The 21,064-nt window shown below is 46.8% G+C and overlaps 1 protein-coding gene across 3 annotated transcripts in view; it reads left to right on the forward strand.

Moving 5' to 3' along the window:
* The window catches only part of chd6 (chromodomain helicase DNA binding protein 6), a 338,615-nt gene that overhangs the window by 185,380 nt on the left and 132,171 nt on the right, over nt 1-21,064 (forward strand). For all 3 annotated transcript variants that reach the window (XM_072515378.1, XM_072515377.1, XM_072515379.1), the window contains 3 exons: nt 3,689-3,744; nt 13,648-13,765; nt 17,217-17,303. In XM_072515378.1, the coding sequence (XP_072371479.1) occupies nt 3,689-3,744; nt 13,648-13,765; nt 17,217-17,303 (261 nt within the window). The remainder of the gene's footprint in view (nt 1-3,688; nt 3,745-13,647; nt 13,766-17,216; nt 17,304-21,064) is intronic.

Genomic DNA, 21,064 nt, shown 5'->3' on the forward strand with positions numbered 1-21,064 from the left:
CAAACTCGATAGAATCCCTGCAGTGCAGAAGGAGGCCATTCGGCCAATCGAGGCTGCACCAACCTTCCGAAAGAGCACCCTACATACGTCCACTCCCCTCTCTATCCCCGTAACCCCATTTAACCTGCACATATTTGGGCACTGAGGGACAATTTAATAATCTTTATTGTCACAAGTAGGCTTACATTAACACTGCAATGAAGTCACTGTGAAAAGCCCCTAGTCACCACATTCCGGCGCCTGTTCGGGCACACTAGAGGGAGAATTCAGAATGTCCAATTCACCTAACAAGTATGCCTCTCGGGACTTGGGGGAGGAAACCGGTGCACCCGGAGGAAACCCACGCAGACATGGAGAGAACGTGCAGATTCCGCACAGACAGGGACCCAAGCATGGCCAATCGTAGAATCCCTACAGTGCAGAAGGAGGCCATTCAGCCCATCGAGCCTGCACTGGCTCTCTGAAAGAACATTCTACCTAGTCCCACTCCCCTGCCATATCCCCATAGTGTTGTACATTCTTTTTAGACAGCAATCAATTCCATTTTGAATATCTCGCTTGAGCCTGCCTCCACCTCAGGAAGTTTGTTCCGGGCTCCAACTATCCTCTGGGCGAAAAAACTGTTCCTCATCACTTTTACTCCTTTTTCCAATTAGTTTGAATCTGTGCCCTCTGGTTCTTGATGCTCTCTTGACAGGAACAATTTCTCATTATTTACCCTGTTCATACTATTTAGGATCTTGAACATCTTTATCAAGTCTCCTCGCAGCATTCTTTTCACCAAGGCAATCCCACCCAACCTCTCCAATATCCCCATAGCTACAGTTCTTTATCTCAGGCCTCAGTCTGGTGAATCTCCTCTCTACCCTCTCCAATGCCGTCACATCTTTCCTCAAGTATGGTGTCCAGAACTGGGTGCAGTCTCCAGATGAGGCCTAATTAGTGTCCTATACAAGTTCAACATGACCTCTTTACTCTTGTACTCAATTAAATGAAAAAATGAAAATGAAAATCGCTTACTGTCACAAGTAGGCTTCAAATGAAGTTACTGTGAAAAGCCCCTAGTCGCCACATTCCTGCGCCTGTTCGGGGAGGCTGGTACGGGAATGCCTCTAATAATAAAGTCTAAGCTACCATATGGTTTATTAACTGATCATTTTTGCCTGATCGTACTTCTGGAAAGCATCTTGAGATGATTTCCCCTGTTGAAGGAATTATATAAACATAAATAGGGGCAGGAGTAACCTATTCAGCCCTTCACTTGCTCTGGCCTAGATGTGACAGGAATGTGGTTGACTCTTTACTGACCTCTCGAGGGCAATTAGGGCAATAAATGGTAGCCCAGCGAGCCACACTCACGAATAAAGAAACATGCCACTTGCCTTTTTAACTGCTTGCTGTACTTTCATGTTGGCTTTCAGTGACTCTTGAGCAAGGACACCCAAATTCTTTTGAAGTTCAACACTCTCCCAGCCTCTCTCCACTTGAGAAACACTCTGTTTTTCCTACAGAAATGGTGAACTTCACATTTTTCAACATTATGTTCCATTCCCACTGGCAAATTGTTGTCCACTCAGTTAGCCTGTCTAATCCCCCTTGAAGTGTCTTTGCATCTTCCTCAGAACTCAGACACCCACCCAGTTTTGTGTTATCTGCAAATTTGGCAATATTACATTTAATCCCCACTCCAAATCATTGATGTAGATTGTGAATAGCTGGAGCCCAAGCAGTAGTTACAACCTGCCACTCTGAAAATGATCCTTTTACTCCTACTCTGTTTTCTGTCCGTTAACTAGTTCTCAGTATATGCCGGTACATATCACCCCCGCCCCGAGTCTGCACCGACACAAGAAAGGCCCTGACCTGCCCACCTAATCCCGAAAGACGTGCTTGTTAGGTGAATTGGATATTCTGAATTCTCCTTCAGTATACCCGAACAGGTGCAGTAGTGTGGCGACTAGGGGATTTTCACAGTAACTTTATTGCAGTGTCAATGTAAGCCTGCTTATGACACTAATAAAGATTATTGTTATTAATCCAATTTGCCAGTACTTGGCCCATAGCCTTGAATGTGCCAAGTACTTATCCAGGTACTTTTTAAAGGATGTGAGGCAACCCACCTCTACCACCCTCCCAGGCAGTGCGTTCCCGACCCTCACCACCCTCTGGGTAAAATGTTTGTCCTCTAATCCCCACTAAACCTCCCACCCCTCACTTTGAACTTGTGTCCCCCTCATAACCGACCCTTCAACTAAGGGGAACGGCTGCTCCCTTTCCACCCCGTCCATGCCCCTCAATCTTGTCCACCTCGATCAGGTCACCCCTCAGTCTTCTCTGCTCCAGTGAAAACAACCCAAATCTATCCAACCTCTCTTTATAACTTAAACGGGACATCCTGGTGAATCTCCTCTGCACCCCCTCCAGTGCAATCACATCCTTCCTACAATGTGGTGACCAGAACTGCACACTGTACTCCAGCTGTGGCCTCACCAAAGTTCTATACAACTCCAGCATGACCTCCCTGCTTTTGTAATCTATGCTCCGATTGAGAAAAGCGAGTGTCCCATATGACTTATCACCACCCTATTAACCTGTCCTTCTGCCTTCAGAGATCTGTGGACAAACACGCCAAGGTCCCTTCATTCTGCGGAACTTCCCAGTGTCAGACCTTTCATAGTATACTTCCTTGTTAAATTAATCCTTCCAAAGTTGATCACCTCACACTTTTCAGGATTAAATTCCATCTGCCACTTATCAGCCCATTTGACCATCTTGTCTATATCTTCCTGTAACCCAAGACACTCAACCTCACAGTTAACCACCCGGCCAATCTTTGTGTCATCTGCAAACTTACTGATTCTACCCCCCACATAGTCATCTAAGTCATTAATATAAATGACAAACAGTAGGGTGCCCAGCGCACATCCCTGTGGTACACCACTGGTCACTGGCTTCCAGACACTAAAGCAGGCGTCTATCATCACCCTCTGTCTCCTACCGCTAATCCAGTTATGAATCCACCTTATCAAGCTACCCTGTATCCCAGTGCATTTGCTGTCTTCTCCCATGTGGGACTTTGTCGAAGGCTTTGCTGAAATCCTGATGAACTACATCAACTGCACTACTCTCATCTACACACATCAAATGTGTTAGGCATGACCTCCCTCTGACAAAGCCTTGCTGACTATTCCTGATCAAACCTTGCCTCTCCAAATGGAGATAAATTCTCTTCTTCAGAATCTTCTCCAGTAGTTTCCCAACCACTGACATGAGACTCACTGGTCCATGGTTCCCTGGCTTGTCTCTACAACCTTTCTGAAATAGTAGGACCACATTAGCCTTTCTATTTTGGTATACAATTTCTGGCTTCACACCAGGAAGGGGGTGGGGGCAACGGGTGAGGAGGGCGAGAGCATCTTTATTATTAATGAGGCATTTCTATTAGTGGCTAGTGAAACTAACTAAATTGTGTCATTTAATAGACAGTTGAAAAAGATGCTTTGGGAAACAAATGCTCGAGGGTGAAAGGAATTAGAATGTGGTACTGTACGGAGTCACTGTGGACCGAATGGATGTTGCCTATGCTGAAATGTCTGATTTTGTGAAAAGTTTAATTGAGCACTGTGGGTGAACAATTTAAAGCAACCTTTTCAGCATCATTGACATCAATTTTTGTGTATTTCAACAGACACCTGGTGGGAAGCTGCAGGAAGTTGAAGAATTCTATGTCAAATACAGAAATTAGTAAGTATCAAGGGCGAAGGCGAAAAAGAAGGTGTTTTCCGTCCCTAATTTTGTCGCACTTGACGAGCAGCAGGTTTGACTTCGACTCTGTGGCTGTCGTCCTCTCTGGATCCAGGAAATTGCAGAGACACTGGCCGTTATTTTTCAGAAGCCCCCTTCTAACTTTGGGCACTCCTCCTCCTCAGGTTCCGGTGGCCGCTGGACCCTGGGACCCCGGAAACGTGCATTCCAGTCCCAGGTCTTAGGCTGTCATCTTCATGCACTTCCTCACCTGTCCACTACAGCTCCTGAAATGTGGGGGTGAGGGAGCTGCAGGCCAAAGAGATTAGCTGGCAGCGTTCTAAAATTGCACTTCCTCCGAAGTGAGGGATGGAGTTCCTGCCTGCAGCCAATTGATACTGATTTGAGCACGAAATGGCTGCGGGGCAGTCAGCATCCCTTCCTCCCCTTTGGGTGGCAGGAAGGGATATACAGAATATCCTTGCCAATAATTTGGGACAGAATTAATAGTCACATGGATGTGGCAGTGGTGCCGTGATAGTGTTACTGAGCTGCGAATCCAGAGACCCAGAGCATGATCTCGGGATCTGGGTTTGAATCCCACCATGACAGATGGTGAAATTTGAATTCAATAAAAATCTGGAATTAAAAGTCTAATAAATCCATAGAATAGAATTACTACAGGTCAGAAGGAGGCCATTCAGCTGATCATGTCTGCACCGACCCTCCGCAAGAACACCCTACCTAGGTCCACTCCGCTGTCCTATCCCTGTAACCCCACCTAACCTTCACCTTTTTGGACACTAAGGGCAATTTATCATGGCCAATCCACCTAACCTAACCACAGTGGTTAGCACCAGCGACTCGGGTTTGATTCCAGCCTTGGGCGACTGTGCTGAGTCTGCACATCCTCCCCGTGTCTGCGTGGGTTTCCTCTGGGTGCTCCGGTTTCCTCCTACAATCCAAAGAACAGAGATTAGGAGAAATTTCTTCAGCCAGAGAGTGGTGGGTCTGTGGAATTCATTGCCACAGAGGGCGGTGGAGGCCGGGACGTTGAGTGTCTTTAAGACAGAAGTTGATAAATTCTTGATTTCTCGAGGAATTAAGGGCTATGGAGAGAGAGCGGGTAAATGGAGTTGAAATCAGCCATGATTGAATGGACTCGATGGGCCGAATGGCCTTACTTCCGCTCCTATGTCTTATGGTCTTAATAAGCGATTTTCATGTAATTTCATTTTCATTGATCCTTAGGCACTTCAGCAGTCACAGTCTGCCAACTTGAAAATGCCTAGTTTATCACTACTCTTTGCTTCCTCTCCATTAATCAATCATCTATCCATGCTAATATATTATCCCCAACTCTGAGCTCTTGTATTAACCTTTGTATGGTACCTCATTGAATGCCTTTTGGAATTTCAAGTATACTGCAGCTATTAGTTCCCTTTTATCTAACCTATTCATTACATCCTCAAAAAAACAATAATACATTTGACAAAAGCAGTTTCCCTTTGTTTTTTTTAATTTAAAAGTATCCAATTAATTTTGTTTCTAATTAAGGGACAATTTAGTGTGGCCAATTCACCTACCCTGCACATCTTTGGGTTGTGGGGGTGAGACCCACGCAGACACGGGGAGAATGTGCAAACTCCACACGGACAGTGACCTGGGGTTGGGATCGGACCCGGGTCCTCTGCACCGTGGGTCAGCAGTGCTAACCACTGTGCCACCTTGTCGCCTCAGCAGTTTCTCTCCATAAAATCATCTTTGACTTTGTCTGATCATACTTTTCTTTTTTTTTTAATAAATATTTTATTGAAAATTTTTGGTCAACCAACACAGTACATTGTGCATCCTTTACACAACATTATAACAATACAGATAATAATGACCTTTTTTATATAAACAAAAAACAACAAATAAATAAATATTAAATAACAAAAATGAAAACTAGCCCTAATTGGCAACTGCCTTGTCACAGGCTATACCCCCCCCCCCCCCCCCCCCCAAGGCCTGGGCTGCTGCTGCTGCCTTCTTTTTTCCCCCATCTATCTTTCCGCAAGATATTCGACGAACAGTTGCCACCGCCTGGTGAACCCTTGAGCCGACCCCCTTAGGACGAACTTAATCCGCTCTAGCTTTATGAACCCCGCCATATCATTTATCCAGGTCTCCACCCCCGGGGGCTTGGCTTCTTTCCACATTAGCAATATCCTGCGCCGGGCTACTAGGGACGCAAAGGCCAAAACATCGGCCTCTCTCGCCTCCTGCACTCCCGGCTCTTGTGCAACCCCAAATATAGCCAACCCCCAGCTTGGTTCGACCCGGACTCCTACTACTTTTGAAAGCGCCTTTGTCACCCCCACCCAAAACCCCTGTAGTGCCGGGCATGACCAAAACATATGGGTATGATTCGCTGGGCTTCTCGAGCACCTCGCACACCTATCCTCCACCCCAAAAAATTTACTGAGCCGTGTTCCAGTCATATGTGCCCTGTGTAATACCTTAAACTGAATCAGGCTTAGCCTGGCGCACGAGGACGACGAGTTTACCCTGTTTAGGGCATCTGCCCACAGCCCCTCCTCGATCTCCTCCCCTAGCTCTTCTTCCCATTTCCCTTTTAGTTCGTCCACCATAGTCTCCCCTTCGTCCCTCATTTCCCTATATATATCCGACACCTTACCATCCCCCACCCATGTCTTTGAGATGACTCTGTCCTGCACTTCTTGTGTCGGGAGCTGCGGGAATTCCCTCACCTATTGCCTCGCAAAAGCCCTCAATTGCATGTACCTGAATGCATTCCCTTGGGGCAACCCATATTTCTCGGTCAGCGCTCCCAGACTTGCGAACTTCCCGTCCACAAATAGATCTTTCAGTTGCGTTATTCCTGCTCTTTGCCACATTCCATATCCCCCATCCATTCCCCCCGGGGCAAACCTATGGTTGTTTCTTATCGGGGACCCCCCCAATGCTCCGGTCTTTCCCCTATGTCGTCTCCACTGTCCCCAAATCTTCAGTGTAGCTACCACCACCGGGCTCGTGGTGTAGTTCCTCGGTGAGAACGGCAATGGGGCTGTCACCATAGCCTGCAGGCTGGTCCCCCTACAGGACGCCCTCTCTAATCTCTTCCACGCCGCTCCCTCCTCCTCTCCCATCCACTTACTCACCATTGAAATATTAGCGGCCCAATAATACTCACTTAGGCTCGGTCATGCCCCCCTATCCCTACTACGCTGTAAGAATCCCTTCCTCACTCTCGGAGTCTTCCCGGCCCAAACAAAACCCATGATGCTCTTTTCTATCCTTTTAAAAAAAGCCTTCGTGATCACCACCGGGAGGCACTGAAACACAAAGAGGAATCTCGGGAGGACCACCATCTTAACCGCCTGCACCCTCCCTGCCATTGACAGTGCTACCATATCCCATCTCTTGAAATCTTCCTCCATCTGTTCCACCAACCGCGTTAAATTTAGCCTGTGCAATGTGCCCCAATTCTTAGCTATCTGGATCCCCAGGTAACGAAAGTCTCTTGTTACCTTCCTCAACGGTAGGTCTTCTATTTCTCTACTCTGCTCCCCTGGATGCACCACAAACAGCTCACTCTTCCCCATGTTCAATTTATACCCTGAAAAATCCCCAAACTCCCCAAGTATCCGCATTATTTCTGGCATCCCCTCCGCCGGATCCGCCACATATAGTAGCAGATCATCCGCATATAAAGATACCCGGTGTTCTTCTCCTCCCCTAAGTATTCCCCTCCATCTCTTGGAACCTCTCAGCGCTATCGCCAGGGGCTCAATCGCCAGTGCAAACAGTAATGGGGACAGAGGACATCCCTGCCTTGTCCCTCTATGGAGCCGAAAATATGCCGATCCCCGTCCATTCGTGACCACACTCGCCACTGGGGCCCTATACAACAGCTGCACCCATCTAACATACCCCTCTCCAAAACCAAATCTCCTCAACACCTCCCACAGATAATCCCATTCCACTCTATCAAATGCTTTCTCGGCATCCATCGCCACTACTATCTCCGTTTCACCCTCTGGTGGGGCCATCATCATTACCCCTAACAGCCTCCGTATATTCGTGTTCAGCTGTCTCCCCTTCACAAACCCAGTTTGGTCCTCGTGAACCACCCCCGGGACACATTCCTCTATTCTCATTGCCATTACCTTGGCCAGGACCTTGGCATCCACATTTAGGAGGGAAATTGGTCTGTAGGACCCGCATTGTAGCGGATCCTTTTCCTTCTTTAAGAGAAGCGATATCGTTGCTTCAGACATAGTCGGGGGTAGTTGTCCCCTTTCCTTTGCCTCGTTAAAGGTCCTCGTCAGTACCGGGGCGAGCAAGTCCAAATACTTTCTGTAAAATTCAACTGGGAATCCGTCCGGTCCCGGGGCCTTTCCCGTCTGCATGTTCCTAATTCCTTTCACCACTTCTTCTACCGTGATCTGTGCTCCCAGATCCACCCTTTCCTGCTCTTCCACCTTGGGAATTTCCAGCCGATCCAAAAAATCCATCATTCTCTCCCTCCCATCCGGGGGTTGAGCTTCATACAATTTTTTATAAAATGTCTTGAACACTTCATTCACTCTCTCCGCCCCCCGCTCCATCTCTCCTTCCTCATCCCTCACTCCCCCTATTTCCCTCGCTGCTCCCCTTTTCCTCAATTGGTGTGCCAGCAATCTGCTCGCCTTCTCCCCATATTCATACTGTACACCCTGCGCCTTCCTCCATTGTGCCTCTGCAGTGCCTGTAGTCAGCAAGTCAAATTCCACATGCAGCCTTTGCCTTTCCCTGTACAGTCCCTCCTCCGGTGCTTCCGCATATTGTCTGTCCACCCTCAAACGTTCTTGCAGCAACCGCTCCCGTTCCTTACTCTCCTGCTTCCCTTTATGTGCCCTTATTGATATCAGCTCCCCCCTAACCACCGCCTTCAACGCCTCCCAGACCACTCCCACCTGAACCTCCCCATTGTCATTAAGTTCCAAGTACTTTTCAATACATCCCCTCACCCTTAGGCACACCCCGTCATCCGCCATTAGTCCCATGTCCATTCTCCAGGGTGGGCGCCCTCCTGTTTCCTCCCCTATCTCCAAGTCTACCCAGTGTGGGGCATGATCCGAAATGGCTATAGCCGTATATTCCGTTCCCCTCACCTTCGGGATCAATGCCCTACCCAACACAAAAAAGTCTATGCGCGAATAGACTTTATGGACATAGGAGAAAAACGAGAACTCCTTACTCCTAGGTCTACTGAATCTCCACGGGTCCACACCTCCCATCTGCTCCATAAAATCCTTAAGCACCTTGGCTGCCGCCGGCCTCCTACCAGTCCTGGACTTCGACCTATCCAGCCTTGGTTCCAACACCGTGTTAAAGTCTCCCCCCATTATCAGCTTTCCCGTCTCTAGGTCCGGGATGCGTCCTAGCATTCGCCTCATAAAGTTGGCATCATCCCAGTTCGGGGCATACACGTTTACCAAAACCACCATCTCTCCCTGTAATTTGCCACTCACCATCACGTATCTGCCCCCGTTATCCACCACTATAGTCTTTGCCTCGAACATTACCCGCTTCCCCACTAATATAGCCACCCCCCTGTTTTTCGCATCCAGCCCCGAATGGAACACCTGCCCCACCCATCCTTTGCGCAGCCTAACCTGGTCTACCAGTTTCAGGTGCGTTTCCTGTAACATAACCACATCTGCTTTAAGTTTCTTAAGGTGTGCGAGTACTCGTGCCCTCTTTATCGGCCCGTTGAGCCCTCTCACGTTCCACGTGATCAGCCGAGTTGGGGGGCTTCCCACCCCCCCCCCCCCTTTGCCGGTTAGCCACCATCTTTTTCCAGCTTCTCACCCAGTTCCCACGCAGCTGTATCTCCCCCAGGCGGTGCCCCCCCGCCCATCCTCTCCCGTACCCACTCCCCCCTTTCCCCAACAGCAGCAACCCAGTAATTCCCCCCTCCCACCCCCCCCCGCTAGACCCCCCGCTAGCGTAATTACTCCCCCCATGTTGCTCCCAGAAGTCAGCAAACTCTGGCTGACCTCGGCTTCCCCCCGTGACCACGGCTCGCACCGTGCGACGCCCCCTCCTTCCTGCTTCTCTATTCCCGCCATAATTATCATAGCGCGGGAGCCAAGCCCGCGCCTCTCCCTCGGCCCCGCCTCCCATGGCCAACGCCCCATCTCCTCTCCCTCCCCACCTCCCCCCATCACCACCTGTGGGAGAAAGAAAAGTTACCATACCGCAGGATTAGAACATAAAACCCCTCTTCGCCCCCCCCATTCGCCCCACCACTTTGTCCAAACGTTCTTTTTCATAATCCACTCATTCCAGTTTTTCTTCTACAATAAAAGTCCACGCTTCATCCGCCGTCTCAAAGTAGTGGTGCCTCCCTTGATATGTGACCCACAGTCTTGCCGGTTGCAGCATTCCAAATTTTATCTTCCTTTTGTGAAGTACCGCCTTGGCCCGATTAAAGCTCGCCCTCCTTCTCGCCACCTCCGCACTCCAGTCTTGATAAACGCGGATCACCGCGTTCTCCCATTTACTGCACCGAGTTTTCTTCGCCCATCTAAGGACCATTTCTCTATCCTTAAAACGGAGGAATCTCACCACTATGGCTCTGGGAGTTTCTCCTACTCTCGGTCCTCGCGCCATCACTCGGTATGCTCCCTCCACCTCCAACGGACCCGTCGGGGCCTCTGCTCCCATTAACGAATGCAGCATCGTGCTCACATATGCCCCGACGTCCGCCCCCTCCACACCTTCAGGAAGGCCAAGAATCCTCAGGTTGTTCCTCCTTGCGTTGTTTTCCAGTGCCTCCAACCTCTCCACACATCGTTTCTGGTGTGCCTCCTGTATCTCCGACTTCACCACCAGGCCCTGTATATCGTTCTCATTCTCGGCTGCTTTCGCCTTCACGACCCGAAGCTCCTGCTCCTGGGTCTTTTGTTCCTCCTTTAGCCCTTCGATCGCCTGTAGTATCGGGGCCAACAACTCTTTCTTCATTTCCTTTTTTATCTCCTCCACGCAGCATTTCAAGAACTCTTGTTGTTCAGGGCCCCATATGAAACTGCCACCTTCCGACGCCATCTTGGTTTTTGCTTGCCTTCCTTGCCGTTGTTCCAAAGGATCCGCTGCAATCCGGCCACTTTCCTCTCCTTTTTCCATCCGTGTCCAGGGGGAACACCCTCCTGGTTTACCGCACGGTGTTTTTAGCCGTTAAAATTGCCGTTGGGGCTCCTATCAAGAGCCCAAAAGTCCGTTTCACAGGGAGCTGCCGAAACGTGCGACTCAGCTGGTCATCGCCGCACCCGGAAGTCTGATCATACTTTTCTAAGTGCTTTCTTAAGACTTCCTTAAGAACAAATTCCAGCGGTGGCATGGCATCTACTAATTTGTCTGTCTCTCTACTTCCTGGGATTGCTTTGTCCTCTTTGTTTTCTTCTACTTATTGTCCAGATGCAGAGATGCACACAAGTAATGGTCCCAAAGTGACCCATTTTAATCCAAAAAGCACTCCTTTATCATCACTTTCTTGTTGTTTTCTGTCCTTAACTAACTTTACCTTATCAGCCCATCACATTCTCTAACACCATGAACACGTATTTTACATCCAAGTTTCTTTGCAGCACCTTTTGAATAAATGTTTTCTTTGGCTTCTAGTACTAAGTTTACTGGCCTGCAGTTACCTGCTTATTCCTTGACCTATTTCATAAGGACTTTACAAATTATTTATTTTGCTCTCTAATATCATTAAGGCACAGTGATTTGCATATGTTTTTTTCTGCATAGAACCAAGAATTAACCAGGGACTCAAATGCGTACCTTTGATTCAACAACGTCTGCAGAAGCGACTGCCGAATTTAGAAATTTTTACATTCTGCAGTTTTGTGGTTGATGCTCTCGGGCTGTAAGCGCTGAGCCAAGAGACTTCCCAGAGTAAACAGTTAGATTTGTGCACTTTGTTGGGAGTTGGCATGTTGTACCACTGGAAGGTGCTTATTTTGTAGAATCCTGGAATCCCGACAGTGCCGAAGGAGACCATTTGGCCCATCGAGTTTGCACCGTCCCTCTGAACGAACACCCGATCTTGTTTTGTTGCTAACTTTGCCTTAGTTCAATTGCTCTGTTTTATTACCTTTGCTCTCGAGTCGCCAGGTATCTTTATGATACCGCCACGTGGTTCAAGTCCGAGTAATGATCAATAATCCAATACACCGATTAGTAAGATTTAAATCAAAGCACATTTATTATACACAGTAATCGCTACTCATGCATAAATTCTACGTCTAAGCTACTACTAAAACTAACAGGCCTATACTTAACTTGGAACTAGCCCACCAGGTCAGGGAAACAAATGGCCTTTCGTTCGGGTTCTGAGCCTGCGGGATTCGAAGTTGGTACAGATTGGTAGCTCGGAGCGCCTATCTCGTAGCGAGCGTTGAAGTATGACTTACAGGTTCGGTCGGCTGCTGAAGAGTGACGAGAGCTGGAAGGGAGCCGAAGAAGAAGAAGAGCTGCAAGCGGTGGAAGAGAGCGCCTTGAACTTGGGGCTCAATTCTTATAGTCCCCAGGGGTTTCCCGCCTTTCGGGGCGGACCCTGTACCTGGTCCCAAGTGATTGGACTTTGTCTCAATCACTTGGTTCGATTTTCTCCAATGCTGGAGCGGTTCCCTGATCGATGGGCGGTCTTGAGGTGGTCGTTCACCTCCTTTGTGTAGGCTCCTGCTGGCGCCGAAGAGTCTGGTTTGGCTTTATGTGTCTAAATGTTGCTCATTGTTCCCGGGGATTGCTCATTAGTATGCAGATGGCTGGTGTTTTGTTATGCTGATGGTTGCTGGTATCGATATTATCTGGCCTTTCCAGAGGTAAATACACAGTCAACCTGCAGCTGCTGGTTTTTGTCCTGTTGGCTGACTTTCCCATCAGCCTTTGCCGTTCACCATTTTAAATCGGGAGTTGGCCATTTTAAGTGGCTACAGTTTCATGCCCCCACCCCATCCCAGTAACCCCACCTAACCTTTTGGACACTAAGGGACAATTTAGCATGGCCGATCCACCTAACCTGCATATTTTTGAACTGTGGGAGGAAACTGGAGCACCCGGAGGAAAGCCTCGCAGACACAGGGAGAACGTACAAACTCCACATAGACAGTCACCGAAGGCTGGAATTGAACCTGGGTCCCTGGCGCGTTGAGGCAGCAGTGCTAACCCTGTGCCGTCCCTGTAGAGTAGAACCAGTTTCCACATTGTAACATGCTACTAGGACTCCCTCAGTTTGAATGCTTTAGGCAAACCTTTACTATGGCAAAGTTATTTTGATTAATCTTTGCTGCAGAGTCTGATCTTATTCGTTAAAATTGTAGTTCAGTTAAGGAAAAGCTCATGAGGGGAAAATAAAGTGGAAATGACAGCTGACCTTACCATAGTTCCTCATGAATTTTAGCCAGTTTTAATGCAGTCTTTTGCATGGATTAGATGTGCTTCCTATTTTTGATCTCTTGTCCTAGCTGTTCTGGGTGCACTGGGGCAGGGGGAAAGTTTTAGGCTCAAGCCACTACAGAGTGCACAATCCAGGCTGTACTGAAGAAGTGTTACACTGTCAGAGATGCTGTCTTTTGGATGAGGCAGTTGCATCCCCATCTGCATCCTCAGGTAGGTGTAAGAGCAGGAGAGTGTTCCCTGGTGTTGTTGCCAATATTTCTCGCTCAGCCAGCATAAAAAAGAGAATCATCTGGCCAGTTTTGTAGTTAGTGGGACGTTGGAAGCTGCAGTTGTTACATTTCAATCATGACTCCACTTCATTCGCTTTAGAAAGCTTTCCTCAGGATTTGACTACAAAAAAATAGATTCCTTTTTCCTTCAGCTCGGTACAATCTTACTTTTATGTTTCAGTTCCTACCTGCACTGCAAATGGGCAACGGTGGAGGAGCTGGAGAAAGACAAAAGGATTCATCAGAAAATCAAGCGTTTCAGGACCAAAAGGGCGCAGATGAAGAATCTTTTTGTTGAGGTAAGGAGGATGCTGAAGACCAGTTAGTTTATCAGGCTGTACATTTAGAATACATTGCAATCAAAGAAATATTCCAATTCCTCGAAGCTTCAATTTTCCTTCCTTATCGAGTGGATCCTTCGTGGTCTTCTGTGTCAATAAAATGCAAGCTGTCTTTTCAGAAAAAAGACCAACCTCATTTTAGAGGTAGTTTGTGTGTAATTCCTGAACGTAGCTGAAGAGGATAATTTGGCTGTAAGGTAATCACGCTAAACACAAGTTCTTCAGCAGCAGCTTTCCAGACTGCTGGGACTGAAATCAAGTTGCTGAAGTGTATGGTTTTGGATTTGGATTTAGAATCTTATAGATGGTGCACATGGCTGTCACTGTTCATTGGTGGTGGAGGGTTTGAATGTTTCTGGAAGGGGGAGCAATGTTTCTGGAAGGGGGAGCAATCAAGCGGGCTGCCTTGTTCTGAATGGTGTCGAGCTTCTCAAGTTTTTTTGGAGCTGCACTCATCCAGGCAAGTGGAGAGTATTCCATCACACTCCTGACTTGTGCCTTGTAGATGGTGGACAGGCTTTTGGGGGGTCAGAAGGTGAGTTACTCGCCGCAGGATTCCTAGCCTTTGACCTGCTCTGGCTAATTCAGTTCAGTTTCTGATCAATGGTAACCCCCAGGATGTTGATTGTGGGGATTCAGCGATGGTAATGCCATTGAATGTCAAGGGGCGGTGGTTAGATCCTCTCTTGTAGGAGGTCGTCATTGCCTGGCACTTGTGGCACGAATGTAACTTGCCATTTGTCAGCCCAAATTTTTTTTTTTTAATTTAGAGTACCCAATTCATTTTTTCCAATTAAGGGGCAATTTAGCGTGGCCAATCCACCTAGCCTGCACATCTTTGGGTTGTGGGGGCGAAACCCACGTAAACACAGGGAGAATGCGCAAACTCCACACGGACAGTGACCCAGAGCCGGGATCGAACCTGGGACCTCGGTGCCGTGAGGCAGCAGGGCTAACCCATTGCGCCACCATGCTGCCCCAGTCAGCCCAAACCTGGATATTGTCCAGGTCTTGTTGCATTTGGACGTGGACTGCTTCATTATCTGAGGAGTCGCGAATGTGTTGAACATTTTACAGTTATCTGCGAACATCCCCACTTCTGACCTTATGATGGAAGGGAGGTCATTGATGAAGCAGCTGAAGATGGTTGGGCCGAGGACACGACCCTGAGGAACTCCTGCAGTGATGTCCTGGAGCTGAGATGACTGACCCCCAACCATCACACCTTCCTTTGTGCCAGGAATGAGTCCAACCAGCGGAGAGTTTTCCCCCTGATTCCCATTGACTCCAGTTTAGCTCGGGCTCCTTGATGCCATACTCAGTCAAATGCTGCAATAATGTCAAGGGCAGTCACTCTCACCTCACCTCTGGCATTCAGCTTTATTGTCCATGTTTAAACCAAGGCTGTAGTGAGGTCAGGAGCTTAATTGGAAGAACTCTGCTCATCTCTTACTGGATATTGGACAAGCAGTCTGATAATTTAGCAACAGTGGCGGAATTGAGATAGGTGGTGATGAGGTAGTGCTGGTCGTGTTTTAATAGTGGCTTATAAAGATTCTAAAGGGTGAAGGGTTGTTCATTTTTAGAGTAAATCTGAATGGTCGCATCATTCACACTCGTCATTTGTTGAAAGTATACATAATAAAACTTTAAAGTTTAACATTAAATCTGTGTGTTTTGGCTTTTAATCGTGTGTAAAGTGCTCTACGCAATGAAGAAAATACCCAATGATGAAAATACCGACACAATGGGAGTGTTAAAAAGAAGTTGGAGCAATTCCCGATTGATTTTACTATGGAAAGATGTAGGCTAATAGCAGGAAGCCTGTAGTTTCTGGGGTTGATATCAGGCAATTTGTTACCGTAATCAGCACATGAAAACACCTCCTGAATCATAGTGGAAGACAAACCTTGGAATTACCCAGCCAGCCGGGAGTTAGTCAGGTCATTGTAGATGGATAGTCTGAATGACTTCCTCATCCATAATTATTCTGTGATCCAAGTGCTGATTTGGGAGCTGAACAGTGGAATGAGGTGAATCGGCTTTCTCCTCCCTACGTTCTTGTGTTTTTGGATTTTTCAGTTGTGAGCTTCAATATAAGAGAGACTCGAGAGTGCAGTGAAAGAATGTGAGAGTGACAGTGAGGTGTGAGTGCTGTTTTAGCAGTGAAGAGTTTTTTTTAATACCGGATGTAGTCTTCCATTTCAGTTCATTAACATTTTTAAATGGCTCTGAAAATATCCCAGCTCTCTACTCGCCTGAAACCAGCACCTGCTGGAAGTGACTTTTTCAAGAAAGGTGCCAGGCCCCCGCCACCCTGCCTGGTGTCCCTGCCCCAATGGAATGTTGGGCTAACCACGTGGTACAAAGCAAACTGGTGGGGATCATCCTGAAAATGAATAATTTCACACCGGCAGCTTATTAACTATTCATAAACCTCCAATAAGTTTTCATAGAGTTTGTTTAATTCCATGCATGCAAGATTCATAAATTGGTAATTACTTTGTTGCTAAAGGTCATTTTGTGTAAGTCATATCCAATCACATTCATTCGTAAGGAGCCCTCTTCACTGCGCACTGCTATCCTCGCAAGTTAGGGTTTCCCTGTGGAACTCTCTGCACATTAGAGACTGTCATTAATGGACCCTGCCTTCCCCCACTTCAAGTAGGGACAGTCATTTCGGCACTTCAGCCCCTTCCCAGTAGGGCAGTTTAAGTGGAGCCCCCCGGGGCTGTTGCTGTGGGATATTCTTCCCGTTCCCCAGTAAGAGGAGACCGTGCCTTCAGGAGTGGAGAATGTGCAACCGGAATTAAATAAAGGTGGGAAATGAGCATTGGGAGCTGCTCTTCTGTAATTACTTTAAAAATCTTCACTTCATATTTGTTCAAAATTACTGCTTGTCTTCATAACTCATTCAGCTGTTCAAAGGCAGCAATTAAAGTGAAATTATTTTAATTAATTTGTGTCTTTGCTCTTGTTGAGTTTAATTTGTTTGTCTAATTCGTCTATGAGGTGAATTGTAAGGGAGGACAAATTAGATAGTGCTGAATTCTGAAGTGTCAAATCTTTATTCTATAAATTAAGTTAATAGACAACTAAAACTACACAAACTGAATTTTAAACAATTTGTTTATTATTTTCATTGCTTATCCTAATATTTAACCTCTGAATGCATTGAGTAGAACAAAGCAATATTTCTGCTCAATTATCTGCAATTCAAAAGGTCCAAATAAATATAACTGTCTAGGTTGAAGTTGGACTCAAGTTGTGAATGCTGAGAAGTCACTGACTGACCCATTGCACCCACTGGAATAGGGTGAATGTGGCATTTGTCCATTAATAGTGACTACTGGGCTATTTTCATATTGGAACAGCAATTGCATTATGTACCTGTCATCTTTCCTTCTAGTCGGATGAGGAACCATTTAATCCAGATTATATTGAAGTGGACAGGATCCTGGATGTAGCACATACGATAGATGCTGAAACCTCAGAGGTGGGTAACTGTATAATGCTGGCTTCCTTTCCTTGCTTGTGGATGATATAATTGATGTGTTTAAGATGCTAGAGTGGCATTCGGAATAGTAGGTAGAGAGGAACTGTTCGCTCTGATGGAGGAGACTGGAACAACTGTGCACAGTCTTAAAATTAGACATCGGCTGCTCGGAAGTGAAATCAGGGAGCATTTTTCCACACAAAGTGCAATGTAAATCTGGAGCTCTTTTCCTGGAAAGACTGTGGATGCTGGGGCACAATTGAAACTTTCAAGGCAAAGATAAAGAGATTTCTATTTGGTAAGAGCATTGAGGGTCATGGAGAAAAGTTGGGTAAATGGAGCTGAAGATACAGACCAGCTATTGACAGTTGAATTTAAGGACAGTTTATTGGGTAAAATGTCATCCTCATGTTCCACTACGACAGTGAGCTGAGCGATTTCTAAAAGTGCTTTTCTTAACTCGTGAACAGTGCAGTGCTTTCCTTAATAAAGGATATACTGAGTGTTAGGCCAGTAGAGTAGAGGCAATGGGCTGAGGTCCCTCCATCAATGAGCTGCATATTTGTGGGATGTAGAGAATTGGGATTCAGTGCTGTTTTTTAACTAGCCGAATGTTCTTTTGGCTGGCCTTTCATCATCCACCCTCCATAAACTTCAGCTCATCTGATAGTCTATTATGTGTATCCTAATTCACACCAAATCCTGTTCAGGCATCTCCCTTAAGCTGCACTAACTCCTGATCGGGTAACACATCTGTTTTAAAATTCTCAGCCTTGCCTCATGGCGCCGAGGACCCGGGTTCAATCCCGGGTCACGTGTAGAGTTTGGACATTCTCCCTGTGGGTCTCACCCCCACAACCAAAAAGATGTGCAGGGTAGATGGATTGGCTAAATTGCCCCTTAATTGGAAAAAAAAAATTATTTAAAAAAATAAATAAATAAAATTCTCAGCCTTAAACCAATACAGGGGAAATATAAGTAATGCATTAAATTTACAGCGTAGCTAGTTAAATTACTTGATATTATGACAGATAATGTTGACTGATACTTCTAAACACTGAAACCTAATTAGTTGAATAAAACACAATAAAGAAGATGGGATCGTTGATGTGTTGAAGCTGTTGTATGTGGGGGACTTCCGGTGGCGGCCATGGAGTAAACGGACGCACATTCAGCAGCTCTCGCCCTTAGTGTTTTCTTTTAATGGTGTTTAAGCTGAATTTTTCAGAACATTTCTCAACGTAAGTTGATCGAAGGGAGAGGAAAAGGAGGTGACCCTCAATTTATTGAATTGTGTCCAAATAAGAGTCTAAAAAGGAGAAACCAAAAGATGAGTGAAAGCAAGACTCAGAGGTCATCGAGCTCAGTGGTAACAAGACAAAGCGTGTCCACGCCAGCTCACTGGTCGATGGAGCAATGGGTCCAATACCTGGATGAGAAGTTCGCCCGGCATCGCAAGGAGTGTACAGAAGACGTAACCCAGCTGATAGCATTGATTAAGGATGTGGTTGACCAGTTGGAGGAGAAAACGACAACCCACGGACAGGAGATTCTAAAGTTGCAGGAGCTGGCGACTGAACGAGAGGAGGAGTCCACTGCAATGGCTTTGGAAATTAGCATACTACAACACAGCCAGAAACGACTGCTGGATAAAGTAAAAGACTTGGAGAACTGGTCTCTCAGGCAAAATATCCGAATCGTCGGGCTGCCAGAGGGAAAGGAGGGCTCAGATGCGGGAGGGTATGTGGGGAAGATGTTGTAGGAGATGGTCGGGGCCGATGTGTTTAACAAACCGCTGGAGGTGGACCGGACGCATAGGGTGCTCGTACATAAGCCCCAGGGTCGGGAGCCCCCGATTGCTGTGGTGGTGAGGCTACATCGATTCCTCGACAGGGAGCGTATCATGAAGTGGGCCAGGCAGACAAAATGGTACATGTGGGAAGAATCAGAGATCCGGGTGTACCAAGACTGGGGACCAGAACTGGCAAAGAGGAGAGCAAGTTTCAACAAAGTTAAGGTGGCCCTGTTTGAGAAAGACATTAAATTTGGACTGTTATACCCGGCGCGTCTTTGGGTGACCTACGAGAACCGGGAGCTGTACTTGAATTCTCAGGAAGAGGTGGCTACTTATGAAAGACAATAATCTGGCTTAAGGACTTTTAAATTCTAACTGTGGTGGGCTGAGTTTGGGGGAAGGGACAGAGGAGGTGAGAAAAATAGTTCTCTGTCTTGCTTCGTCTTGTTTAAAATTTCAGTCTTTTAATTCTGTGAGTTAAGTTGCGATGTTCGGGAAGAAAAGGGTTTTGGTGTTTTTTTTTTAAATTCTCTCTTTTCTCTCGTGTAATTTGGTTTTGATTTATTGCTTTATTTACTGGATCACAGAAGAAAGAACTTTAAAGTTGTGACAGGGTGTGTTATTTTCTGTAAGAAAGATGGTTGATTCTTGCATGCATAATTTAGCTTGAGCTGCTTGGAGCTTCTTTTGTGTTTGATTCTGTTTGAAGGTGATGGGACTGATAAGAATCGGTCAAAGGGGAAGGGATAGAATCTGGCAATCTGGTTTAATGACTTTTAAACTCAAACTGTGGTGGTCTGAGTTTGGGGAAGGGATGGCAGGGAGGTGAGAAAAATGGTTCTGTGTTCTGTTCTGTCTTGTTTAAAATTTCAGTCTTTTTAATTCTGTGAGTCAAGTCGCGATGTTCAGGAAGAAAGGTTTTTTTTCTCTTCCTCTTGTGTAATTTGATTTTGATTTATTATTTTAAGTTTTCCTTTCTGTTCGAAAGTTGGTTGATTCTTGCAGACATAATTTTGCTTAAGCTGCTTGAAGCTTCTTGTATTGTGTTTGATTCTGTTTGAAGGTGATGGGACTGATAAGAGTCGGTTAAAGGGGGAGGGGTTTGCCTCTTTGCCTGCGTGTTGGGGGAGGGTATGTTTGCTTTTTGGGATTGTTGTTCTGTGTTGAGTGCTTGTGTTATTGCTGGGTGTGATAGAATCTGGCAGTCGGCAGGTTTTTTGATGCCAGAGGGTGGGAGATGCTGAGCTAGCTGGATAGCTGGTTCACGGGAGCAAAGTGGGGGGAGAGCTGAGGAAAGACAAAGTGGGGGCGGGAGGAGGGTACTGCTGACGGGTAAGGGACAGTTAGGAGACTGGAGATGGAGATCAGATGGCAGTTGCCACCGAAGGGCGGATCAAGTGAGGTGCAGAACACGGGCTAGGAGCTGGCCGAGGAAAAGTCATGGTTGACCGACGGGAGGGAAATAGCCCCCCCGACCAGACTGGTTACATGGAATGTTGGTGGACTGAATGGGCCGGTTAAGAGAGCTTGTGTGTTCGCACATCTGAGACAGTTAAAAGCGGACGTGGCTATGTTACAGGAGACACACTTTGACGGTGGGAGACCAAATTAGAATAAAGAAAGGATGGGTTGGGCAAGTATTTCATTCAGGACTGGACTTTAAAACAAGGGGGGTGGCCATCCTGATTAATAAAAGGGTGACATTCGAGGTGGGGAGGATAGCGGTAGACCCGGGAGGCAGATTTTTATGGTTAGCGGGAAGCTAGAGGGAATGGCAGTGGTGCTGGTGAATATATATGCCCCAAACTGGGATAATGTTGTGTTTATCAGGAAGGTGCTGGGGAAGATCCCAGACCTTGACTCGCACAGGCTGATCATGGGGGGTGACTTTAATACGGTCCTGGACCTGAGGCTGGACCGGTCGAGTGCTAGGTCGGGGAAGCTATCAGCAATGGCAAAGGAACTG

Source organism: Scyliorhinus torazame, chromosome 8 (genome assembly GCF_047496885.1).
Source record: "Scyliorhinus torazame isolate Kashiwa2021f chromosome 8, sScyTor2.1, whole genome shotgun sequence".
Taxonomy (NCBI): domain Eukaryota; kingdom Metazoa; phylum Chordata; class Chondrichthyes; order Carcharhiniformes; family Scyliorhinidae; genus Scyliorhinus; species Scyliorhinus torazame.